The following is a 27,822-nucleotide window of genomic DNA, read 5'->3' on the forward strand; positions in this document are numbered from 1 at the left end:
GCATCCCATCTGACACTTTTCCAGTCGTATTCATGAGGTAGTGTTTGCAGCAGCATCTGTACAGAACACTGCCTCATTCCTCAGAGACAGGGAGAAGCATGTTAACATACGTGATGTGTAGATATTGCATTGCTATCAAGTGATGTGTGATCCCTGGAGTCTGGACTTGGAGCTCCCCTTTGCTGCAAAATTAAAACATGAATCAAGAAGGTCTATCTGAGAGACAGCTGAACATTTAAAGGTACAGGTTCGAGGTATTTCCCACTGGTTTTTATTGAAGCTCTTACTATATTACAGCTCCTATTTGTATCAGCTTCTAGGAAGGCTTATATGAGCAATTTTTAGCCTCTTTTTTTCCTTTGCCATTTTCACTTTGTATATACAATGCCTTGCATTTCAGGCAAGCTGTATGTGCTGATTTCTCCTGTTTTTATCCAGAACAGATGGCAAGTGTTGGTTTATTATGGTAGTATCACTTTGCAAATGTTATTCTATCATACAGGAGATGTTGTGAAACACTTGTTGCACTGACTTGTTGCAAAATTCTCGGGGTTCGTGTCTTCCTAACCAATCTTGTATTTTTACTGTGAAATTAATAGAAAGGGTTAATCCCCCTCATCAACACTGGGAATAGCCAAGTGCCTTGCTTCTTAGCTAACCTCTTCCAAGAAGAGCTAAGAGAAGAAAACTATTCCTTGAATCGTTTTAAAATTGAACTGGACAGAGCCCTTGGTAGATAATTTCAAGTGCCTTCTAGCATAGTAGAGGCAGACAAAATGTAATAAAAAGCATAATTAAAAAGCTGGGATGCAGGGTGCAATCCTGCAGGCATAAGGAGTTGGAGGAGTTCTCTGCCTTCTAGCAGGGCACGGTGATTCACCTCCACAATGTGTCTTTTCTCAGTGATGCTGCTGAGAATCTCTGGAGAACATTGGATTGTGATTGGTTTGGCTTTCTCCCATTTAATAAAACGTTGGGTTTTGATTCTTCCTTTCAGTGAGGGAATCATACAGGCAGTTAGCCTTTTAAAAAACACATCCATAAATGAGGAGAAACAAAAAAACCACAAAGGAACATTTCCATCCACTGTCTGAGCCCAATCTCCTTTTTTGACTGTTCCCTAGGTACCGAAGGATTGTGTCTAACAACTGCACAGATGGCTTGAGAGAGAAGTACATGGCCAAGATGGAGAAGTGCCCTGGAAAAGCACCTCGGGGACTGCACATCCTCACTACTGATGGAAAGCTGGTCATGGAGCAGGGACACAATGCCACCTTCATCATCCTTATGGAAGAGGTGTGTTAGTGGTCTCAGCAAACTTTTCTCTGCGTGGCAGGACTGGCATTCTTTTCCTTCACTTTTCAGGTTGCTGAGAGGAAAATAGCAATCAAGTGGGATTATGAAATGGTCAACAGTCCTGAGATTTATGAGAATGAATAGAAAAGGGTGAAACATACAAGCAAATTATCAAGCTGGTGTGTGGCAGGTTATCTTGTCTATCAGGGGGGATGAAGTCAATATTAAAGAAAGAAAGATCTGGACAAAAATTTGTTTCCCCACTAGCCTCTTGCTGCTTCCAGTGAACTGCAGATTATGGTGTTTGTGAGGTTGAAATGGTGTTTCTATGCTTAATAATTCTGTGTTTGAGATTCAAAGCTTTAACTGAGTCTGAACATTTTCAGACTCATAGGGAACAGTGAGGGACATTGTTGTTTTGCAGTAGGAATTGAGCCTCCTCAAAGCACCCTCCCAGCCCATATCTATTGTATTTATTTATTGGTATGGTTCCCTCTGTAGCCAACAGCAGCATAAATGATACCAGGCCATGCTGCTGCCCAAAGCATCAAAATATTTAGGCACTTCTGGTGGTCTCTCTGAGTCAGGTAATTGTCTGTTTGGCAAATACAGATGGTGTGGCCTGTGTCACCAAGGTTTGTGACTCAGACTTGGAGAGCTAAAGCAGGCACTTAGTATGTGTTCAGACTGATAGGAGGCTTTTTCAAATGATCTTATGCTGCTTCTGGCCTGTGATTTGATTTGGGGTTTAGGGATATATGTGACTACACCACAAAAAAATTCTAGTGAGTTTGCAGCCGATGCACTCCTCTGCTGGCTTCTGACTGCCCATGGAAGGTGGTGTTGGAGGTCCAATAGTGATCTTACCACAGTGGATTGTGTTGCGTCTGTTTTCTGGTTAAATGAAAGAGTCCACTCACAGCCTCACTTCTAACATCCTTAGGTGTCTCAGGAGGGACAGCCAGGGACTGAGGACCACAAGTATATTTTGTCATCTACTCTGGCCTGTGTACATAATTTTGGGACAGTAGCTGGAGAGAGCTGGGAGGCAGACCACCCACAGACAGACAAAGAGAGACGCACACTCACGCTAAATCAAATTCTTGTACAGTAACTAAGTGTTTCATTGCGACCACGTTAAACTGACAGGGCCTCTTTACATGCTTCCTCAGAGATTCATGCATGCTCTGCTTTTATACAAAGGGGATTTCTTGTCTACTTGGCTGATTCTTTTATATTCTGCAGACTTGACATGGTAAGATGATTCGTATAGACACTATGAGTGGGAGTTCATAAAAGAACAGATATAATCTAAAAATTAGGAATCTAGAAGTAATTTATTAAGGAACTCAAGCGGAACTGTGGTGTACAAAGAATGATAAACAGATGGGGAATAAGGCAGTAGTCAAGGTACCTGTAGAGTGGAGTCTACAATACTTTAGAGAGTGAAGAGGCAGCTGAATAAATATGTGAGGGCATTCACTCTATGTCCGTAGTTGAAAAATAACAATAGTTGGAAAAATATTTCATTGAAATGATTGTTTTTCTAAGGGAAGAGGATCTTCAAGAACATGTCTTTGTAGGTGAACAGCTTATTCCACAGAAAGATGTGTTGCCTTTTGAGTTTGTTTCTTAAAAAATAGACATTTCAAGACGAAAATAAAAGGAGCACTTAGGTTTTGGACAAAAGTATTCCAGTCTTTTAGTGTGAACCTGAGAAGAATTGTCATCAAAGGATTCCTTGGTAGCTGGAAGAAAAAATTTCTGCAGAAGTCTTAATTATTACCTACCTTGCTGTCATACAGATTCATTCCTGAATTCCTCCACCTTCTCTGGTCAGTCTGTTTATTAACAGGTTGTTTGTTTTGTACCTATGTTTAAACTGACTTTCTGAGCCAGCCTGACAAACCCTCCTATGGATACATCTGTGTGGTCTTCATTCAGCCTTCCAACTGTTTCAGACTAACCCTAACAAGTTCTTCCCTACCTTCTAGTACACACCCTCAATATATTGATGTGACTGACCGTAATGCTGTCAATGGTAAATGAAGACTTCACCATAGTTAATAAAAAATCTGAATTTCTCAGGATTTATAGAATTAACTTTAGTACTACTGTTCATAGCAGTATTCAGAATACGTGTGTGGCAATGACTATGAACAAAGAAATGCAGAATGACTGATGGTTTTGCTGTGCTTTTAGAAATATGGGACTGGACTATGATTTGGACTGTGTATACATGTGAAGTAGATAAGAACCTTTTTAGACTTTTTTTTTTTTAATCTGAGTTTGGGTTTGATCATGAAGAAACAATAGACTGCCAAATTGCTGTTGTATGAAGTTGTGTTCTTGACCACATCTATGAATCTATTTTTGCACCTGATCTTGCCATGCATCCTCAGCTCCCTTCTGAACGGTACATAAACTCCTCTGAGGGTTAATGGTTGTTTATATGGCAGCTCCAGTTACTGAAGTGTTCTGCTCCCTTATCTGCTGTTTATGTCACCCCATAGTTTCCCTCTTTCAATCATTACAAGGGGATGACAAGGCTTTGTAGCAAGGTTGTAGTTGCAAGTGAGCTGAGAAGGCAAGCAGTGACCAGCACTGAGCAAGTATTGAAGTTCTGCACATCTGTTAAAGGATTGCTGAACTATGTTTACAGAAAGAGATAACCACATCATACAATTATAGGATAGTTTGGTTTGGAACACACCTTAAAGATTGTCTAGTTCCACCCCCCTTACCATGGGCAGAGATGCCACCCTCTTGACCATGTTTCTCTGAGCCCCATCCAGCCTGGCCTGGAATACCTCCAAAGGTGGAACACCCAAAACTTTTCTGGTCAGCCTGTTCCGGCGCCTCACCATCCTCACAGTAAAGAATTTCTTCCCAATATCTAATCTAAACCATGTCATATTTTTATGTAAAAAGTTTGAGAGCTTCGTTAGAAAAGAACCAAAATGCCTCATGGAGATACACTCCCCTCACCCCTTCCCCAGGCATATGTTAGATGAAATACAGCCCTCCTGAAATCAGTGAGAGTTTGGCTCCTAACTTCAGAAAGCCAAAATTTCAACCTATAACTACAGTTCTTGTGTGTTCTGACTTTAGAGTTTTTGTCACTTCACTAGTGTGGCTTCCAGGCAGGAAAACTTTTCCAGGCTAGTCTTGATGGTGATATGACTTTGAAGGGCTGTTCTATGGCAATACTCCTCTCCACCCGTTTCACTACCCTTTGTCTGCTCACTGATTGAAGTAAGCAGAGCTCCAATCTTTATGACAGCCCCTACCTCATTCCCTTGCAGTAGTTTATGGGACTTAAAGCAATAAAATGTGCCTTTTGAATATATATGGAGAGCAATGATTTTTTTCCATTTGAAATGCCTCCATTTCGATTTTAATCTATATTCATAAACTCCAGAATATCTGATATGACTGTGTGGGACTAGCATGCTTGTTTTAGTATTTTGTATACTGGATACAGATGTGTTGAAAGAAGAAAGAAAACATAATTAGTGTGATAGGCAGGCTTTACGTTGAAGACCCAATTCATAACTGGGTGGGAAGATCATCTGCTACTGCTTAGTCACAAAAAATCTGTTCCTGCTTCTCTACTTCAAACCTTCTCATTTCAGATAGAATCATATTGAAGAAGCAAGGAGGAAATAGAAAAGAGCAAGGGAGATGAGTTGCTGTGATTGGTGCAAGAGATTTCAGCCTGAGGTCATCGGCTATGAATCCAGCCCAGATCACATTTTTATCCTCTGTTCAGTGTCTTCCATATGAGATGAACTTGCAGTCTTAATACATTCCCTTGAGAAATGATTTTGAAAGGTTTCCAAGCTATGGGAGCCTTTCTATCAAATACCTGAATATCCCAAGAGTGTCATTTTGCTCCTGCTAGAGAATTTTTTTAGTGACTTAAAAACCTCTCTGTCTAAAGAATGTTATTGACTACTCAATATTATAGATAGGATTTAGTGTCCCTCCATGTATTCTTTTCAGTTTATACTGGATTTTTAATGTCCTAGAAGGGCAGAGGTGAAAAGGATGCCCTGATCAACTCAGTAGCCAAAACTACCCTGGCTCTTGTGGAATGTGAATGATAGAGCAAGGAAGGAGGGTGATCTAACATATATAATCAAATATCCATATTTCAGAAACTACATGCAATAATCCTGATTATATGGGTGTGTATCTGAAGACCCCTAGTACAGACTCAAAGCAAATTCACATCTGAAAAATACCCTTCCTGCACACTGATTTGTTAATGCAGGCATAGTCTATGAGGAGGATGAAGTCTGTGGGGGCTGCTGTGGTCCTGATCACCTTCACAGGGGACCTGCTTCATTGTGGTCTGTGTTCTTGTGTGTTTCATTGTGGGTTTCCATTCAAAGGGCAAGGTCAGATGCACTCTCAGGACAGGGACAAGTTGCAGAACATAGCATCCTGCTTGTGTCAGTATAGCAGTTGCCACTTATACAGGCTGATGGCAGTTACCAGTCAGACAGCAGCTCCCATGAGTCAGTCTGGAGTCAGTGGAAGGCAAGAACTGGGACTCCTTGCCTTTAATGAATGTTTCTGTCTCCATGTGTGCCTTTGTTGTGCACCTTTGATCTCAGTTGCTGACCATGTGGGACAGAACAGCCCGACAGCTATTTAATCTTGATTTAAGGACCTCTTTTTCCATGTCCTGGTGTGGTAAGAAGTCATGATCCAAAATGGATCTGTGCTATGTATGAATGTGTTCAGACCATATGAAAAATCTTTTATGAGTGTGACGTGGTCCTTTTCAGTGGATTTAGGACCCTGTAGGATTTGAACTGGCTGTGGAGGGATTGGAGGTCTGTCAGAATCATCAGTGAGAGATAAGGTTGCTTCCCTTACTTACATCAGTATGTGCTAAAACTGCACATTAGCTTTGATCCTGACCCTGTGTGTTTACAGCTATAATGGGCTTTATGAGATGGCTGTGAAATATTTCTGTATTCCCTATTTAAAAAAATGGTTACCTTAGGAGTAGGGATTTTTCAATTTTTTCTTTAAACTTTTAATTTCATCCTCCATATATCTAGGGATTGGCTTCAGTTTGGGGTTAGGAACATCTCCAAAAGGTAGTGATATCTTCTTCATCCATAGTGAATAAAGTGGAGACCTTTCATTAAAGGGACTTGTGACAAAACATCTTATCTATATGCAGAAAGCTAAAGCTACAGAGATTTTATCTGAGTTCTAGTTTTTTTTCAGTTTAGTGAAATTGCTGCAGTGGGCTTTAGCTCTGTTTAAATTAGCCTTGTTTAGTGTTACCATTAGTCAGCTGGGGGCAAGTATAAAGTAAGGCTCCAAGAAACTGAAATAACAGACACTTCTACAGTTCAACTGCAGCAGTTTAAAGCATGAATTAAATTAAAATAGTGCAACTACTGCCTCTAGACAATACCTGCAGTGCTGGAATTTCTTGTCTGCTTTTCTCTCCTTCATTTAATAACTGTCATTGACAGTAATCCTAGAAGAGATTTTCTCATCATCTACTTCATTCTCCTGTGTATCTAGGCCCTGTCTTTGTGTTGACTGACATTAGACAGAAAAATCTGTCAGTCCTCAGTGTGAGACTCAACCTGTATAAATTCAGCCATCCTGAAGTTACATGTCTAGCTGAAACTAGTCTTCTAAACTCTCTATCATCAGGGTATAGGAATGGATATTTGCAGGGATTCATGTCACCTGTCTCAGTTATTTTAGGATGGAGTGTTGGTCTTTGCTTTCTCTCTCTTTCACTGACTGTACAGGAAACCTGGAAAACTAGATAAGGCTAGACTCAGTGACTAGGTTCTATGTCTTTGGAATGTATGGGGGAGCCACTTCAACCATTGTCCTGTCTCCAGAGTGTTCCCAATGCTCCCATGTTCACATGGGAATTGCTCTCCTGTTAACATCTAACCTACCACCAGCATAGTGTCTCCCATCTCACTGCTTCTGATGAGGTACTTGTTGGCCACCACCAATTCAAAAAAAGGCTGTGGAAAGCCCTGGCCACTCCAGTAACACTTAATCCCCCACTATGCCTTGTATTACAGGATTCAAACATGGTCCCCTTTATATGTGCACATTGAACACTCTGCCCTCCCCAAATCTTTAAACCCAAGATGGAGGGTAACATCTCTTTATAGGTGTAAATGATCAGTTATTCTAAGCATTACTTGTATATAATTACCAGTTGCTGACTGGAGTCTGGCCACTTTGGTAAATGACAGAACAAAGCTAGGCTTTTTTGGAAAAGTTACAAGTTTATGTATGTGCTAATGAAATGGAACAGAGAAGTAGGATGCAGAGTAATATAAATCCCTCTTGTCAACCCAGTTTCCTAATTAAGCCTTCTCTGTTGCAGGGTGATCTCCAAAGGACAAACATTCAGCTTGATTTTGGAGATGGCATTGCTGTATCCTATGCTAATTTCAGCCCTGTTGAGGATGGCATCCGACATGTGTATAAGAATGCTGGAATCTTCCAGGTGACAGCATATGCAGAGAACAGCCTGGGCTCTGACACTGCTGTCCTCTTCCTTCATGTGGTCTGTAAGTACTTCCACCTGCTGGATTCCTTGGGTGAAATCTGACTTCACTGAAAATCCCTGCAACTTCAGTGGTGCCTAAGTATACCTGCAAAACCACATACACATGCAGCTCATGCTCTTCTGAAGTCTTGGCCTTTTAGGCACTCTTCTAGATAGTAAAATAAATTATTGAATTGAGATAAAGGGAAGGTTTTTTTTTTAAACACAAGTATATTTGCAGTCTTCAGTGATACAGAAAAAAGTTTCTTGGTCTTCCTGAAAGGTTCAGAGACCAAGCAGCATATGAAACAAAGTCTAAATGTGTATTCTCAAAACATGTCTAATTCCAAGAGGTTTAGATTAAACTACTAAAATTTGATTCATTTATTCAGGATTTTCGAGTTCACAGTGCTTATTAAATGAAATAAAAGATTATGCTGAGCATGCTTCCTGGGATATGAACGTGCCGAGGGCTAACGGGCTGCTTTCCATATTTCATGAGTTTGCCATGCATTCCTGATGTTTCTGTCCTGTTTGGTAAATCAGTGCAATTTCCCTCCAGTTGACACATGAGCAAACTCAAATACAGAGCTCCCAGCCAACTTCTCAAAGCCACAGGAGAAAGCAGAGGGTATGGAATTCAGGATGAAACAGGAACAGCCCTGTTCTTCGTCCTGCTCTCAGACTATCAGATCTTCTGGGCAGAGAATGCCATCTGGTTTTACCCCTAATGGTATTCACAGCCATGTCTGTCTTCCCTCTTTACCTGTTAGAATGTCCCCTAGCCTATCTTTTACTTGAGCTTTCCTGCTGGAAGGTAGCAAGTTAGAAATTTCCAAAACTCAAGAACTTTTTCTCCTTTTTACATTCAAGCTCCCTGTGTGAAGGAATAAATGTTCCTTGAAGCTTTTATTATGCCCATAATTCCCTCAAAGTCAATCATGGCTGCACTTAACAACCTGTTATTAGAGCATTAACTGTTTTTACCTTCACCTTGGGCCATTAACTGACAAAAGTGATGGTTACCTGGTAATAACAACCAGATTTGTATGGATTCTCTGATTTTTCTCATAGGAACTACTTTTTCATGGTGAGGATTTTAAAGCAGAATGCAACAAAGGACAGTTCCCTGGCCTGGTTGTGCTATTCCACTGGTTTCTTCATCAGCTACTCAGATCTCTCCTTTGACTTTTATAGTGTTCTTAGGTAGCCAGCTTATCCTTATCTCTAGGGAAATATTTTGCGAACTCTTACATTCATGCTAATGCTGAAATAAGATGACTTTTAATTTAGTTTGATGTACCAGTCAATATAGGATGTTTGACCTTGAAGCTCAAATGTACAGACAAAAATGCCTGTGAATCATTCTTATTATATGATCTGTCTGGTACTGAAATCCTCTGCTGGAAAATAAAAAAAAAAAAAAATGAAAAGAGAAAAAAGCTCCTCGGCCTCAAGTAACATTAGTTTTCTACCTTGCAGCTTTATTAGTGGTCAGTCAACTTTTCAGCTTTCTGGAATCTGCTGTCAAGCTGCTTATCTTGACATTTAAAGGAAGCAGAGATACTATTGTTTTTCTTCTTACATTCACTGTCACAAACTGTTTGGGGAACCTGCTATTCTTGAGCACCCAAAGTACTTTCTATGATCAGAGTTCAGGAGTGACTTGGTGGTAGACACCCCTTGGGAAAAGGGGGGAAAAAAAAGATCAAATTTTAAGGAGTCAAAAGCAGCAATAGTGTCCCATTGTGCTTGGAACTGTATGTTCTGGTGGTAAAAGAACAGCTTTTGCTATCCAAAATCTTTGTAATCTAAGTAGATGGAGAAGTGATTAATGTCCCCGTTTCATGCCTGAAGAGCTGAGAGGTAACACAAGAAGATATTCTCAGTTAAAAATCACTGAAGTTTCTGCTTCCCAGAATGAATGTCTTAGAAAAACATGTCTTTCTTATTTCATCCTTTCCATCTCACAGGGATAGTCTGTCAGTTTTAAAGGTGTTTTAAAGGTACTACTCAGAAGGTAGCACTGTCTGATGGACAGCAGTTATCAGCTGAAATTCAGTACCAGCAAAAACAAAAGATTAAACGAGAATTAGAACAATGGAGATACTAAAGATTTAAACAAACTATCAAACAAAACCTCAGTATTTTTTACTCCTGTTGTTTTTTCTAGAGAGGCACTGTCTTAATTCTGGACTTAACTCATTGGGTTTACTGTGGGTGTTTGCATTTATTAGATAGAACTTTGCATTGGTACTTTGTTATTTTTTTAAATCTTTCAGAAACAAGTGCTTCTGAACGTTAGATGCTTTGGTACACCAATGCACATTTCTTTCAAGTAGTTCATGACTTTTTGCTAGTGGTAACTGGCTCCCCAAACACTTCCCAAAGTCAGCCAAAGTCAAAAACATACCAAGGATTTCTAAAAATCATAAATCTTTCTTTTGGAGACCTTTTAAAAAACTGCCAGGGGTATTTAATCAAGTCATAAATGCCTCTTATATAACCAGATTTAAGCCATGTTGGCTAAAATGATTTCCCCACAAATCTTAGTAGCTCAGTGGCTATATTTTCTTTCTCTCGTGTCCTATCCCTCTAGCATTCAATAGAAACTTCCCTATTTAGTGCAAAGCCAGTTCATTGTTATTCCACAAAATGCATTTTAAAGAATTCTTCTATACACAGTGCTGACCCTGTCTGAAATCAGCACTCTGGAAAATGTGCATTTCTGGCTACTCTAGAATTAAGAGGAAACAAAAAATAAGATTTAGTGTTTATTAATCTATCTTTTTCTGTTGCTTATTGACTGCTGAAATTCTCTTTTATTGCTAAACTAGAGTCTTGCTACTGACATAGAACATGTGATTCATTTAAAGACTCTTGCTGTTCATAACTGTGCAGGGAGGATTTAACTCAAAGGCTCAAATAATGAACTCTCTCTTCCCACAGGTCCAGTGGAGCACGTCCATCTGAGTGTTCCCTTTGTTGCCATCAGAAATAAGGATGTTAACATTACTGCTGTAGTTTGGCCCAGCCAGGCAGGCACACTTACCTACTTCTGGTGGTTTGGCAACAGCACCAAGGTACAGATACCCTTTGGTTTATTTTCACTTCCCAAGCTTGTCCCACCAGACAGGGAACTCTCTCAGCCCTAATAAAAACTTCTCATCTTTGCTTGTTTTGTATTTTAGTTTTTTCCTTGTCTAAAAAGGGTTGTCATTAGCTGAACTTCAACCTTTGTGAATTTATTTCCTCCTGTATTGTGTTGTTCTTAGGAGTCATTACTTTTTTACACCTGGTTGTTATCAGCCCTACTGAGCTCTGGAGACCACTGTTATTACCAATGTTCACTTGCAACTTAACTGAACTATATACCACTATATATGGAATCATACTGGCTTTCAACGCATTGTTTTAAAACTGCTGGTGTTCAAATAACCATGGGGGTTTCCATTATGTACCAGTATGCAGTATATAATGCTGGATTCCAACACAGTACTTTAAAGCTCTTGGTGTTCAAATAAAAAGTTGCATCTAGAATTTCATGCTAGAAGAGTCTAGCTTGAATGAACTGTTTGGGTCGATCCATGACTATTGTTCACAGTCTGGAATGTATTAGAGAGGGAGATGAGATTTCTTTGTAGCAAATTTTCAAAAGATGGGCACAAATGTATCAAAAAAAGCCTTTTTATCAATAGTTAAAGTAAGTGAAACTACAAGTTAATGCCATGTTTCAAATGGAGAGAGCAGGATTGCTTATTAGCTACAATTTTTATTTTAGGCTTTAGGAGTGAGACAGGCACTATTCTCTATTCTTACAGTTGTGAACTGTATAGATGAAAATTTTGCAATGTAGTATCTGCTGTTATTTACAAAAGCAGTTCAAGTCACATCATTGTCTACATTTGCAATTGAAGGTGTACTCTGAGGTGAGATCACAGCAGAAAGAAACAGGGATTTTACATGAAATATGGAACCTGAGATAAAAAATAGCAAGCAAACAAGTATTTTGTTTTCTCTTTGACAAAGCTGCTTGAGTTTTAACCTCTTACCCTAGGTACAAACATTAGCCGGGGGGGGGGGAACAGGAAAGGCTGTGTTTATGGAGATTTTACATCAAGTTAGGAAGCTTACTGTAAGAACTTGATTATTTTTGTGGGAGCATAATTGAGGCACTGGAAGAGCTCAGGAACAAAAACCTCTTACTGTAACTTGGCAAGTTGCTGTGCCCTAGCTGAGCTATGGCAACCACCCACATACACACATCTAGTCCATGACAAGTACCAGGTAATTCCACATAGTTTATACTGCACTGAAACAGAGGGATGCAAAATCACATTAAAGTTCAGATATTTTTGGCTCAGTGCTCACACACAGCCAGCCGTCAAAGTAAATCTGAAACAATTTAGGTATTGGTAACTTGCTCATCTGCTTAAGCCTTCCAGTGTATGCAGGCATCAGACTTTTCCTTCCATCGTTTTAGTCCTTAATATAGAAGATGATTGTGAATAGGGCCTTAAAAAAGATTTTTTGTAATAGAAAGTAATTTGAAAAAGGTAGAGGAAAGCAGTGGTGTTTACTGCTGAAGATTTCTGTGCAGTTCTCATGGTACTTGCACCTGGATTGCAAATATGATCTGTTTTGTCTTCTAGCTTAAATTTTAGACCATAGGCAACAGAGTACAAACAGATATGGGTGTGTTTGGGATAGACATTTTGGACATAGCTGTGCATGGAGTAGCTGGCATGATTGCACGCATTGCTGAAATATGGAATAGTAAACATGGTAGCAATTACTTGTGGCCAAATCTAAGATTCTTTCCAAAGCATTAACTCCAGCTACCTCATCAAATGTACTTCAACTCTGAGAGAAGTATGGCAAAGGATATAGACATAACAGTAACAGCCACCCTTTTTTCAAAACAACAGTCTGCACCACATCCAAATTCCTTCTGGGATGTTTTATGTGCATGTCAGATTCTTCTCTGTGCCCACTCATGAATAAACTCTGGTGTTCTATGCAGAACTGGAAAATGGGGACACTGATTTGTGTGTGAATTAAAGGATGAGGTATGTAATATTGTGCATAGTGACTGGCATTGTTAGATAATATATTCTAGTTCCATGCTGAGGGATTGCAGCTGCTTTTCCTATTCAGCCCATAGTAATCCCAGGCAGAACTAGATGTGTCTTGTGTCACTGTGCAGTCTCACTCTCTGTGCTCCTGCACTGGTGAATTCTGTCTCAGACTCAAGGACTCTGGCTGAGGCTCTGCTACTGCTCTCCCCACCCTGCTGGAACTCTTCTACTGTGCTGATTTTTGCAGTATGCTCAAAGGCCAATTTGCTTGGATTAACACAGGTCCAGTTTAATAAATGTATCCAACTGTCTTAATAGGTTTGAGCAAATGAACCTTAAACTACTTAATTTAATTTGGAGTTAGCATCTAGGTGTTGGTGCTTGAATTAAAATTAAGGAGTTGGCTGGATGTTAAAACTCTATGATGGAGGTGAAATCATCCATGATAATGGAATGTACAGCATACACACATACCAAAAGGAAAAACTGTAATTTTAAAGGCCAGACTGCTTCCTCTTATCTGCCTTTGCACAGAGCCACAACCTGTAACCTCCAGGAAGATTACTAATATCAATATCACTGCAGTTTGATACAGGCCCATTGGGTTTGTCCCAGATCCACATATATCTAAGTAAATGTTGGCCAGGTACAAGCTGGAGCCCTTGGTCTGAGTCCCATGTGTTCAGACTTTTTGTTTTTTTACTGCTTTTTCATCTCATAGATGAGGGAGTGAAAAGAATGTGGCATTCTACAAAGAGAGAAACGTGTTTGCCAGTCTGGTCTATGCTGGTGGAAATTTTGATTTGGCTTTGAAAATGACATATATGACTGCTGTTGTGAAGTGCAGTCAGGTTGTCAGTCTGATAGGATAAAGCAAGAGAGCTGGAAGGTGAATGTTTAGAGGTTTTCCTCTGGAAACAAACTGGCAGTGTAGTGAAGGGACAATAGCAATGGTACAATGGCTTTATCTGTTCTCTTAGATCTCTGTGTGCAATGGAGATTAGTATAACTATTCCGATTTTAATGGTTTAATCTAAACTAAGAGTTTTGTCTGGAGACCAGCTGTCGAATCAGTGGCACTGTGAGGGATGGCCCTTTGATTTTCAATTGTGGTGGGTTGACCCTGTCTGGACATCAAGTGCCCACCAAAGCCTCTCTATCACTGCCCTCCTCAAGTGGACGGGAGACATAAAATATAAAAAAATCAGGTCACAATAAGGACAGGGAGTGATCACTGATTACTGTAACGGGCAAAACAGCCTTGACTTGGTGAAATTAGTGTAATTTATTACCAATTAAATCAAAGTAGGATAATAAGAAATAAAACCAAATCTTAAAACCCCTTCCCCCATCCCTTCCTTCTTTCTGGGTTCACCTTCACTCCTGAATTCTCTACCTCCTCTCTCCCCAACAGTGCAGGGAGGCAGGGAGTAGGGGCTGTGGTCAATTCATTACCCATTGTCTCTGCTGCTCCTTCACTCTCAGGGGGAGGACTCCTCACATTCTTCCCCTGCTTATGGGAGGGAGTTCGTCCTGTGGGAGACAGCTTTCCATGAATTTCTCAAATGTGGGCCCTTCCCATGGGCTGCAGTTCTTCATGGGCTGCAGTTCTTCATGTACTGCTCCAGCATGGGTCCCTTCCACAGCCACATTCAGTCAGCATTGTCAGCAGGAATTATGCTGTGCTTTCAGCCTGGTTAGCACAGTTTGCCAGCTTATGGTTGAAGCTGGCTTACAGGTTCAAAGCATGGACAGGGCAATGCTGGATGTCCTCACTCTGACCTGAGCAGTGTTGCTTTGTGATAGATAAATGGATTTACGCTCATAAAAGCAGAGGCTGGCCCTGAATCTGAACAATATGGATTGTTTGAAGAAGCATCTGCATATTAGGTTTATTTTCAATTTGAGCTTGTGTTTCGGGCAGCTGATATAGCAACTGTGCTGGGTGAATGTGTGTGTGTGTCTGTGTGTGTGTCTATGTGTGTACAACATTGCATTCTGCAGCAGTAACTCTGCAATTGCCAACTGTGTTGTATCAAGAATTCTATAGTATAATGGGTTGCAGTTCAGTGGAAGAATATTTCAGGAAGCGTTCACTGAAGTGAGAGAAACCTCTGCCTATGGGACACTTCTCACAGGGTTGTGTTTGAGCCACGTTTAGTCCTTGGCAGGACATGCCAGCTTGTAGCACCATGCCTGTACCAGGGAGGAAGGATGTTGTTGCCTGGTAGATTAAAGTGCACATTGTGATCCTGAGTTAATCTCACCCTGATTTTGATATTGCCATCTGTGTTTGCTTCTTACAGCCCCTCATCACCTTGGAGAGCAGCATCTCGTACATGTTCACTGTGGAGGGGACGAACACTGTAACTGTGCAAGTTGCTGGAGGCAACACCCTCATCCAAGACACCAAGGAGATCGCAGTGCATGGTACCCTCAGCCTTTTACAATTGTGTCTCAGGGGGTTGAAGCACAGACAGACAGACACTGCTGATCCAAAATGAACTCTGGGAACTAATAAGTGTCTGGAGGAACCTCTGGAGATAAACCTCTGATGACAAAGATGTGTCATGATGACAGAATACAGAAGTGAATAGGGTGTGGCAGCTAGCCAAATTTGTAAACTCAGCAATAGTAAGGTGGCTGGTGTCTCCTTTGTCTGTTGGTCTGTCTGTACACCCAGACAGGCAACTCCCAAAAATAAAAAACACTTGGAGCTGCAATCAGACTGCCTTCCTTCAGCTTTCCAGCTGTGGAAAGAAATAGTCGTAGTTCACCGTTAAGGTGGTCTGAATGCACCTGGTGTCTCTCTCTATCAGTGATTGTATAAATGACAGGAGTCTGGAGGGGTCTGGAAAAGAGGGGACAGAAATGACTGTTGTTGCTATCTCTGCCCATCTTCCATGTCACAGCTGGAGGTCTGAGTGAGCCCATGGGATTTCCCTATGGGTAATGTTTGGTATGTTCTTGCTGTATCTGCATTCCATGGGCTCCAAAAAAGACCCTTTGGCCAACCAGAGAGGTTACCCTGTTTGGGGCTTGATAAATCCTGAGTGAAAGGGCTATCTCAGCAGCTCTGGCCAGGACTTTGAGATTTCTCCAGAGAATAATTTCCACCCTGGGTCAGTCTTCATTTTCCTTATCCAGTTAGTGGCATACAACATTTGAGGACAAGCTTTTCTTTGGATAGCAAGTTTTAGTGAGAGACCTGGGCTTCAAATAATTTGGGTTGATTTGAAGTCCAGCACTGTGTAGTTGAACTATGTGTGTCTTGTTTCAGTAATTAAATACATATAAATGTCCTGCTGTATTCTCAGACTTAGCAACCAACTAAACAGATATTTATTGATTGTCTGGCCATAAAATACAATGGGTTTTAATAATTTGTTAATATGATTTAATAATACCCAAACTTGCTATTAGCAAGTATTAGTAACTTGATGATTTTGAGCATTGCAAAGTGCTTACTTTTGGGAAATTTCCATCTTTCTACTAGTTTCTGGAATAAACCTGAATCAGGCATATCTAAGAGGGATCCCCACAGGTGATCTCAATCTTTTGTCCCAGTACGTCCCAGAGAGTGTTCTCCTGACTCTGTTTTTAAACACCTTGGAAGAAATCTTGCCATTCTGTTTAAAAGATCCAAATCTTTTGGCTTTAACACAAAGAGAAATTGACCCAGTTGAAATGTCCAAATAGTCCTGTGCAGTGCTGTGCTGCAGACTGACCTGGTCTAGGGAAGGAGTCCTTCCAATCCCCCAGTCGGGTGATCAATTCAGATCTGAGTACATAAATGAGTGACACATTTAGTAAACATGCACTTTGCTAAATTTGTTCCCTAGTGTCCTATGTCAAGTGATTATGGCTCTAGGCAGGAAGGTATGGATTTCTGGTGCTATCAGTGGAGGAGATTTATCCAGGATTTTCTCAAATTGAGATTAACAGAGAAGAATTTGCTCAAAAAATAAATTGGACATGGTACTGAGGGGTCAAAAGTAGATTTTATATATCAGGCTCTGGGATAAACCTTCAGAACTTGAGAGAGGTTCCCTACTCTCTTTGGTGCTTGTTTTATTTTAAAAGATACTGCACTATCTAGACAGAAAGAACAGATCTTGCAAAAGATGCCAAATAAATGCTGTGCTGGCACATCCCTGCTATTCTGTGGATTTCCTCATTTATACTCTGGCTGGCTTATCTTGATCTAAAACTAGTGCCTTCTTACAAATGATTAATGGTACTTGTTTGAAGAGCCTGGAGATCAGTTGCTTCAAGGTGAGGCACAGCACATCTCCAGAAACATAAAGGAGAGTCTTCTGCCCTGATAACTTAAATCTGAGCTTGATTCCTGTCCTGGATCTGTGCCTTCCACTGGCCCAAATCCATTGTGCACAGCTGTCATAAGGACTCCAGGCTTGGTCTCTGGTGACACCAGAGGGGAGAGTTGGAATTGGAAAAAAAAATAAATTGTTCTGTATTTGAAGTCTAGGAAGTTTTTCTTCTTCCCAGCAATCAGTCAATTAGGAAGCAATTTCCAAGTGTTTTGTGAATAGCCATTGCTTGATTAGCCAGTCATTAGCACCACTGTGTTCTGCTTTGTTGGGGTATTAACCACTCATGGCTTCCCTCCAGGAGAGCAAACAGATAATATGTTTTTGAAAACATTACTTACAGCAAGTGTTTGCTCTGCAGACCACAATGCATACAATTATACAGACCTTCCAAATTTCAGCCAGGTGCTGCCTTATTTTCTGGTCAACTTCCTTGCAAGCAGAATCTGACAAAGTTGAGTGGCAAAATTGCAAAGCTCAGAGGCATCATGAAGGGAAGACATCTCCTCACCTCTCTCATTCTTGCTTCTGTCTCTTTGGGGAAAGCCAGAGGCTGGCATTATGGCAGAATGTCCTTTATAAGAACCATTATAAGAATTTGTTCCTTACAAGCTTTCCATCCTGCTTAGTGTTAGCCAGCCTTTTTCTTCCTTCAACCTTTTCTCTCTCTTACTTTAAGATAATTATGGTCTTCCTGTTGTCTTCTGCACCCTTATCTGTAGCCTGAACACTGCCCATTTAATTTTATTCCAGAGTATTTCCAATCTCAGCTCCTTTCATTTTCTCCCAACTTGGACTACCATAACCCTGACATCCCTGAATGGAGACAAGACATTGGGAAAGTCATCAAGAGAGCACTAGTACAGGTGAGCATCTGTTTCCTTGTGTCTACTAATATTGACTAGGTGGTTAAAACATGCACTTTTTTGACATACTAGCTTGAAAGAATGGGAAAGGACAGCAGTAATGAAGCTATCATTAAAAATCAATAAAAAGCTTCTTAGTGTGCTGGATCTTTTTACAGAGGCAAATTATATTGGTAATTTTGTGGAAATATTACAATTACCTTTATTAATATTTCTGTGGTACTTTTTAGCTTTTAATATCCCTGATGATTTTGCAAATTCTTGATTGTCATTATTTTTATCTTGACAAATTGATATGACATTATCTACTGTTTTCTACTCCAAATATTTGGTTAGTGTTACTGTGTGTTTTTAAACAGCTGATCTACCTCATCCCAGAAGACAGGCGTTGTAGTAGGCTGGATGCAGGAGGAAGATATTTTTATCTCTTCCTGATACTCAGTCAGGAGTTCCACATGCAGCTACATGTAGCAGCTGAACATTTTAGAGCTCTACTCCCTTTCCAACTGGGACAAAAAAATAAGAATTCAGAGTGAAAATAAACTTACCTTTAAAATACAGGATAAAGAGAGACTTCTGTGGGTAGGAAGAATACTGAATCTTCCTTTGGGATTAATTAGAATATGTAAATTAGTACTCATATTCTTGCAGGAAAGGGGACAGAATAATTTATGATATCAAATAGTCAGGGACTTTGGTTTTATATGAAATCAGGAGATAGATTTAGACAAGCTTTTGTGGGTTTTGCATCCTGCCAAAAATGTATCTTGCTTTTTTTTCTTCAGCTACAGCTGTTCTTAGAAATGGAGGCTGATTATTTTTACTGGGAAAGTACAAACCTGCTCAGCTTTTCTCATCTGCAGCCCACTCAAAATTCACAGTTTATAAGATTTCCTACGTTGTTTTTTCATCCTGAGAAAACACTAAGTTAATTTTTTTAAACTGTTGTTCCCTTTTACTGTATTCAGAGTCAAGCTTGCAGGAAAAAAAGAGATTAATTAGGTTGTAACTATGAAGGGTTACAGAGAACAGTAGAAATCTTGTAGAAGTGCTTGCTTGTATATCCCACTGGGAATGGTATGCCCTGCTAATATATTTCAGCTCATGAATGAGGCCATGGAGTTTGAGGTGGGATAGGACCAAAGGCTAGGCTAATTGAGTTAACCTCAGGTAGCTGAGCATTTCTGAGGGAGGGGAGGCTTCCTGCCCTATGGAGGATGCACAGCTTGGATTTGGGGAGAGAGAGCAGCAGCCTTGGTGGGCAGGTCGTGCTGAAGGCAATTGTGAGCGTCGGGTACTCTTGGTTCAGTAAACTGAGCAGCCCCTTGTACAGCCCTCCTGATCAGCCACATTAGTAAAAAATCTCCCACTGTGGACATGGTTATTCATGTATGGCAAATATGGATCCCCACAACCTGATAATATAAAGTGATTGCAGTAAATTTCTTCATATGTCCTTGTTATTTGCACACTCACCAGTGGTCACTCTGAGACACTCTCTGGATCTGAGTTTGGGTCATTCTTTTGTAGCAAGAACTGTATGGAAAATTCAGACCTGGAGACATGCTGTGTCTGGACTTTGGGTTGAGATCTTTGGGTCCAGGGATGTTGTCAAGCCTACATTTACTTCTAGAAAGGAAATAGAGTGGATATTTAGCAGAACTTCAATTTCTGACCCAGTAAATGGGCAGACTGGCTCCTTAGGACCGTAACACCTACGCTGGAATGGGCAAATAAAAATTTAACAGCAGCACCATTTCTGGTAGTGAATAGAAATATGACTAACAAAATAGCAGCTAGAGCCCTCCTTTTTGCTTTTCTTTTACTTTTTTTTAGGTGACTGGTATCCCTGATGAACAGATCTTGGTAGCTGTGTTTCCTGGACTACCTACTTCTGCTGAACTGTTCATACTGCCTCATAAAAACACAACAGAAAGGAGGAAAAGCAGTGAGGGTGATCTAGAGCAAGTAAGGAAAGAAGAATTAATGGAACATTTATTCCTGTTGTATCATTTGCAGATGGGCCCCTTAAGTTGTGCAGCATTGAAAATACTTACAATAAGTGTGGTGGAAACTGATGCGTCTGGGACTGTGGTGCTACAGTTTATGGCATTAAAGAAAATTATTTTCAGAGGAAAAACAGGATTTCTAATACCTCACTGAAATATGTCACAGTCTACCACTAGAAGAAATTCTTACTAAATCAGTGGTGTGTCCTTATTACGGTAGTTATGGCCAAAGGAACCTTGAATATGTACTCCCTCTAGTCCCTGGAGGAATGCTAATAGACAGAGGCCAAAGCAGCAAGATAATATACTGAGGTTTACTAAAAATAAATCAGGCTCTTCAGCTCATATATCACAGGAACAAGACCTCTTTTTTTTTTTTTCTGCAGCAGCGAATGTCCTGTGCAAACTATATTTGGAAGTTACAATATCCATCCATTTAGATAAATAGGTAATTACGGTGATGAATAGCAACAGTGATATGCAGGCAAGGAAAGAGCTAGGAACAACAGCATTAGTCTGCTAAGCTTTCATGTTAGAATTACCAAGTGATTAAATCAAGTCTATAAAGGCAAAGGAGTGAAGTACTGCTGCTGGAAAGGCTGCTCAGCTCTAGCTAGTGTTCTTGTATGCAGCATTTTTACAGTGCTGCATACAAGCTATGCAGCAGCATGCAAGCTATGGGTAAGCCCAGTGCCACATAACTCTTGGAAGACTAAGTTTTCTGTGATCAAATATTAAATAATTCAGAGGACTACTGAATTCAGTGGGAGTTCTTATCACCCACTGAGTAAAGTCAGTTCCTGTAGAGTAGTACTTTTGTCCTAGAAAGGTAGCAAAGCTGGCCTCTCAAATTTATGGTGTTCAGAGTGCAGAAGAGATGCACTGAAGTGGGAAGGTTTGAAAGATTTTTTGGAGGAGGTGTTCTGGGAGTCATGTCTATCCTGTTCAGTAGGACCTGTCAGTACTAGAACTCCATCTGAACAAGCTATTGTGTAAATATTTCATATATCAGTCTTATGCTGACAGCTCAGTTAGGTTTCTGACTAAGTGGGCATGAGGCCTGAAGCTCTAGTGCTCTAATTTTATTTGACAGTCTACTCAGTTGTACCTTGGCACCTGTTGTTGGCTTCTGCTTGAGGAGCTCTGCCCTGGAGAGTAGGTTATCAAGACTACTCAGTAGCTGTGCCCTGTCTATGAGAACTACTCTATGGAGATCAGGAATCAACAAACTCAGGTTCCAGTGTGACATGCCAAGTGTGTGCTCTGGGGCGACCAAATAAATACATCATAGCAGGGTTGCTGATATCCCAGCTCAGCAACTCCAGTAAACTTCAGTCTAAGGCTGCTTTTCTAAGTGATGGAGAAATATGGCAAATTTTTCACTAATCTTAAAAACTGGATTGTCTCATCTCTCCAATAGCCTATTTAAATAGAAGCTATATGACAGGATCAATATGAATAAAGAAGTGTAAGATGAGACTAACTTAGTTCCATTATCCACCAATAAAAGGCCAATAGGTCAGTGATTGCCAAATGCATTTGATCAAACTCACAGGATATTGTCGAGGGTAAAAAGATCCTTAGTTATTTTCCCTCCTCCTCCTGTAGCCTCCCCAGAAAATAAAAAAAAATTTGCTAACCCTCTTGATTTGCTCCTCAGGAGAGATATAACAACATACTATGTAAGTCTCAAAAGTCCTGTAAGGGCGATTTGCACACAATAACACTGAGTTCCATATAGAACACATGTACATCTTTCCACTTCCTCAGTCCTTCCTGAAAGCACTAAGAGAAATTAGCCACCTTTCTTGGCTTATGTGCATTCCTGAATGTTCTCCAGACTTTGCTATCTTCTATATTGTAACTATTGTACCTCTTCTTATTTCTTCAGGTGGTAGAAATCCTTTTTAATGCTCTCAACCAGAACCTGGTCCAGTTTGAACTGAAGCCTGGTGTTGAAGTCGTTGTGTATGTTACTCAGTTAACATTAGGTGAGTGTGGAGTCAAATGCCTAGCTGTGGTTCTCTTGAGGCTTCAGACAACTCTAGGAGAACCAGTTTACATCAGAGCACTCACAGTTTGGTATGTGCTACTGGGACACATAGGACTCATTGAGGCATTGTGGTAGAAGCAGGAAGTGTTAAAAACAATCCATCAGGGGCATCTTCATGCTCCAGTTTGTACAAGTATAAAAAGTACCTTGTAAGAGTTCCCTATGGTTTAATCAACCAGTGCATTGGTGTTTTTCAAGTGTTTTAGAAAACCAGGTGAATGGTGTTCTATAGAGCCCTCATTGGGCACATGTGGAATTCAGGGGAGATATTGCTAACTTACATGGATATTGGATCAAATCCTTATTGCAAAGGGCTTGTTACAGTTATTACTAGCTAAAACCTTTAAAGTGGCAAAGTACTCGTGAAAGGAAGATCTAGGCCTCTTACAGGGAATATGTGCCTGAATACTGACTTCTACAAATTGGAATTTATTTAAATTTCAACCTATCTTCATTTTTGAACAGAGTAACCAACAGTCACTTTAAGCTTCATCACCCCCTTTGCTTTAAACTACCCTGATGTGAAGCTCTCAGCTATTGGTGAGACAGTCATGGTTACAAAGGAGGTGATGGATTTAATTTTGCCCTTGATTTTTATGACTGCCCTTGCAATTGTCTGCAATGTGGGATCTTGTGCAAGTACCATTGCTGATAGCCTCTCTGAAAGACTGGGATTCCTATTCCACAGTAATACACTTCAGCTTCTTTTTATGAGAGGCTCTGAGAGAACCAAGAACTGGGGGAAATCAAAGCTCGTGACTTTCCCTACAGGTAATATCTTTTTACCTTCACTCTTTAACAGTGTTTGGGGATGAGAGTCAGATGTTAACAGGAGTAGGCTGGAATTATTTAATTTGAAAAACTGGGAGTGGGATACAAATGTCGGCAGTCTCCAGGTGGCTCGAATTCTCCAGAATTCGGATTTATTCTAGCAAGACATCACATTTAACATATATTGCACAACTATTATTGCACCCCTTCCGGTGTGGGTACTGTATGTTTCATGACCATTCCCATAGTATTTTGCCTTGGATTAAGTGACACTCTTTTCCATAAAACAGTCAGAAGTATAAGTAGCAGAATATTGGCAGGATCAGATTGTTAGGTGTGGAAGTTTGGCAACAAAATCAGAAGTGACTATATTTGCATGACTTTGTTCCCATCTTCAGGGTGACAGAAAAAGAATAGAGAATAGTAAAACACCAAAACCAAATATTTATGCAGAATGAGAAACACTTAGCTGCTACTTATAATCATTTGTGCCTCATTAGAGACTTCTCATCAGACACTTGATTCTCAGCACAGTGCTCAGGCCATTAAGATGGTGTGCTCTGATGAGCTGTGGGAATAGCTGCATAAACAAGGTATAGGAATATACTGTATTTAAACCACCGAAAATGTCAAGGATTGATGGATCAAATCTCCAAAATGTTATAATGTATTGCGTGCTTGGGTCCAGGATTATTGCTTGGGCTCCTCCACATTATGAAAACTGACTCGATTTAAAAGTCTCTAAGGTCCAATACCAGGATGAGCCTTGAGGCTTCTCACAAGACTGTCACATGTGAGACAGACATACGTCCTTGGAAGATGGGAGTCGTGCTGTTCATTGATGCTCTGAGGTAGCTTCTCCAAAGGGGAATACACATGCATTAAGACACGCTTCATAAAATTCATTTTCACTCCAGTCCCTGGAAAAGCCTGAAGAGAAATAGCCCAGACTGTTAACACAGGAGTGATCAGGCATTCAGCTAAGCATGTCTTGCTGTGCCTTTTCACTCGGAGATGTTAGACTGCACTGTCTTGAAAAGGGGGCTTGACTTTTGAAGGACGAGAGAGTCAATTTGTTTCCTACTGATTAGTTTTTCCGAAAACAGTGTGCACCATGCACTGATGATAAAGCAGATGTGACAAAGACAGAGTTGAGCTCAAGTCTCTGTTAGTTAATGTGTTCCCTTGTAAATCCTGAAAATATAATGCTCTGCTTTTCGTCCTGCAGCACCCCTTGTTGATTCCAGCTCGGGTCACAGCAGTTCTGCGATGCTGATGTTGCTGTCTGTGGTGTTTGTAGGCTTGGCTGTTTTTTTAATCTACAAATTCAAGAGGTAAGTTGAAAAACTTTGGGATGGGAGAAGGAGACACTGAGTGGTTTATAGAAAAACTAGGCAGAGCTGTGCCTGAACTGCAAACGTAGAGCAAGTTATGCTGGCCTGAGACTTAGACCAGTATAGTTCCCTATTTCTACAAGAGAAAACCATCTACTGCCCTTTGACCACAAACTCAGTGTTCCAAAAGCTCATCAAGAGCTCAGAAATCAAGCTGTAGCCTGCTTCAGCAGATGTGTTTGAACCACACATCAGAAACGGGAATCCTCTGTGCTCTCTGGGTACTGAGATGCACAGGGCAGGCTTAATCAAAAAACCACATAGTATGTGGCTTCATAGAGCCTATGTCCACCTGGCCATCTGCCTTCTCATTTGCAGCATCTCATTTGTATCTTGCAAAGTGAATGGGTTAGTTTTGCAGAGGAACAGGTGTGATTATGTTAAAGGTGGGAGACTCAAAGCCAGAAAATTTTGTGTAAAGCATCAAAATGCCTTTGGGAATCTGTGCTGAGATTTACTTTGACAGATGTTAATGTAAACCTTTTGCTTCCAGCAGCAGGTAGGACCAGTGCTGGCCCATGGCACTTGGCTGCTGCAAGCTGTGAAACAAAATATGTGATAAGAATGACCTGTTTGCTCTAGGGCTGCTTTATGAGAATATCTTTTAGGCAGATGGAGCTCCTTAGAAGGAACTTTGCATTCAGTACAGTACTTACTATATAAAATGATTTATGTGCCCAGATCCTGCCCAGTGGTAAAATACTGTATTAGAAGCATAAGCTGAGTCTGATTTCAAAAAAAAAGAAAAAAAAATTAAAAAAAAAAAAAATCAAACTTCCTGGGCATAGTAGTTCCTTCAAAGGGGGAAACTACAGCTTTTCCTGTCCAATTCCAGCTATGTTTCTTTCTCCAGCTTTTCTGCACTCCAGAATAATACTAGTACTCTTTAATGATCATAGTGGGATACAAACAATATTAAAAATGGAATGATAATACTACATGTATCCTCTTCTTCAGATTTAAAGTTTCCCTAATTTCTAACCTCTTAGTTAACCATTGTCAAAATCAGTGAGTGACCCTGCTTCTAGTGCTTCATCCTGTGCACATTGATATCTGTGACCAAGCTCCCACTGACTTCAGTAGCCCAGGATAATTTCCAGAGAATGCATTTATGTGAATCTGCTCAGACACAGATTTCAAGGCCTTCAGCATGACCTCCTAATCGCAGTCTGAAATCCTCTCTCTGCTTCTGTGAGGTGGAATACAGCTTCCCATATGAATGGGGAATGGGACATGGGACTTGTTTAAGGCATTGGTTTAATAATGTGCTGGGGAGACATCTGATGATTTCTCTCATGCCCATATGTAAGATGAGGAGGGCAAAGAAGTCTTTCTGGGGGATGTGTCAAGGTGTAGGTACAAACCTGTGTAAGACATGCTTTCCTTTCTTTCTTGGTGAGATGGTTTCTTGTTTGGACTGATGTCTTTGTCAGCAATTTGTTATGAGAAAGAAGGATCTGTATATTCCAGCTGCCAGAAACAGTGAGGAGCTTGTTAATCTGCTTTGGCAGTCTCCAGGTCACGTTATACTACTACAGCTCATAAAACTGACTCTTGTACTACTTTAGCATCCTGAGCCTTGAGCATCGCAGCCATCAGCTTTCTACTGTGCTCCAGGGCTGGGAAGACCTGCCTTGTTAAAATCTGTCTGAAAATTGAAGGTATTACAAATTGGGAGTGAGGAGGAAGGTGGTTAAAGCATCAGTTTTGCTTAGCACAAAAGCTCATCAACTTGCTGTCCCCCCTTATCTGGTCTGTCCCAAAGAGGATGAACCCAGAATGAACCAACAAAGTTTAGGATTAAGTCAGATACACAGAGAGTTCTCTACTTGATTTTTCAGAACAGAAAGCAGGTTTTCAGCTCTCTCTAAAACCCCTGGGTCAATGAAGCAGAAATGAGAGCATGCAACAATTCTTAGTGGAAGAAGGGGGGCAAACCCAAAAGCTTTCCTCTACCTCTCAGTGATGCAGAGGTCCATTAGGCATGTGTACTTTTTTGATTAATGGTGATCCCAGCCTGAATACAGGACTGCTGTGTACAGGGAAATGTTGTGGGGAGAGAATAGGCCTGCATGAATTTTTAACTCTACAACTTCACAGATTTGGTACTTTGCTGGTTTGCACACAGACTCCTTATTATGAATCCCTCAATTTATAGACTCAGCAGGCATGTTAAACACTGCTGCCAGAGAGATGCCTGTTGAGCAGGTCCAGGTGGAAAAGGAAGGAAGAGGGAAGAGTATGCAAATAAACTGTAAAGAGGTGGTTTCATTTCTAGTAGTATGAGCAGGTCAATACTATGTGTGTATGAGTGGTGAGCAGTGGTGGAGCAGTCGAGGAGTGTGCATGTCCTGAGACAGGACTGCAGGAGTGTGTGTGCTCAGAATTGTGTGGTGGGATGTTGTGTCCACCTGTGTCTGTACTGCGAGGCACAGCAGAATTAGGTATGTGTGTATGGATGCACATATGTACAGCCACCTCTTTTTTCCCTAACTTTCCCTAACTCTTTTTCCCCCTTCTGAAGTGGAGGGGTCTCTATTCACAGTTCTAAAAAGCTTTTCTCACCTTTCCTCTCCGAGCTCAGAAGACAATCACTTCTCTGCCATCGCATTGTTTGGAAGCAAAATTAAGTCTTCCAGTATCTCCAGGCATGTTCTCATGTCCATGTCTCTACACATCTCCAGATGTATTCTGGACACTTAAATCCTATGGGAATGACTTAGTTCTCTTGCATTCCCTGTGTAGTTCTTATGTCTTCTAGTGTCACGTAAGGCATATTTTAACATTACAGATTAGGAGAAAGGGAGAAGATAATGAGATTTGTTATCTGCTACTAAACATTCCCAATATGTCCTGGCCTGCTGCTGGTTAAGAACAGAATGCCAGCTCAAGCCAATAGGACTAGTTGGTTGAGGCCAAAACTTCACTGGAGTAGTATCAGCATAGATCTATTGAATGCATGAGAGTTGAGGCAATTTCCACTGCTTTCAGTCTCTGACATGTCCAACAGCAGACAGATTAGCATAAAGATATAACATTTTATATAATTTCTTTTGAACATATCTTCTTTCTCTCTCCTGTGTGCTTTTAGGAACTGAAAATATTCTCCGGATTTTCTTTTTTTGAGCAGCGTGGACTGTCTAACTAACTGACTTTCCAGGATACCATTCTAACAGTCCAAGTTAATTTCACTTGGAAGAAGGAAGAAGAAATACTCCCTTAACTTTTTTGGGTTCCTGAGCAGCAAGGGAAAATAAGTCCCTGCAAACTTGCATGATCCATAGCATGACAAACATTTTTTTTGCAATGCAATGGTAACAAATAGACTTTGGAAGGGTACTATGAGTTCCAAATCCTGTACTCTGAGGCAGGACCAATTCTTTATAACTCTTTCTGTGACAATTCCTATTGAGTCAGTGTGGGCTTGTCAACAGCAGCAAGCCTAGCAATTTTTTTTTCTCAACTGATAGT

At 40.6% G+C, this 27,822-nt stretch overlaps 1 protein-coding gene across 1 annotated transcript in view; it reads left to right on the forward strand.

Annotated features, from left to right (window-relative positions):
* SORCS3 (sortilin related VPS10 domain containing receptor 3) overlaps positions 1-27,822 on the forward strand; it is a 196,618-nt gene that overhangs the window by 163,411 nt on the left and 5,385 nt on the right. Inside the window, exons 18-25 of the mRNA XM_029958577.1 lie at positions 1,125-1,296; positions 7,685-7,871; positions 10,799-10,932; positions 15,234-15,357; positions 18,012-18,124; positions 19,961-20,092; positions 22,025-22,124; positions 24,186-24,291. Coding sequence (XP_029814437.1) covers positions 1,125-1,296; positions 7,685-7,871; positions 10,799-10,932; positions 15,234-15,357; positions 18,012-18,124; positions 19,961-20,092; positions 22,025-22,124; positions 24,186-24,291 — 1,068 coding nt within the window. The remainder of the gene's footprint in view (positions 1-1,124; positions 1,297-7,684; positions 7,872-10,798; positions 10,933-15,233; positions 15,358-18,011; positions 18,125-19,960; positions 20,093-22,024; positions 22,125-24,185; positions 24,292-27,822) is intronic.

The sequence above is a fragment of the Manacus vitellinus genome, unplaced genomic scaffold, assembly GCF_001715985.3.
Source record: "Manacus vitellinus isolate BGI_N305 unplaced genomic scaffold, ASM171598v3 scaffold_15_pilon, whole genome shotgun sequence".
Lineage (NCBI taxonomy): Eukaryota > Metazoa > Chordata > Aves > Passeriformes > Pipridae > Manacus > Manacus vitellinus.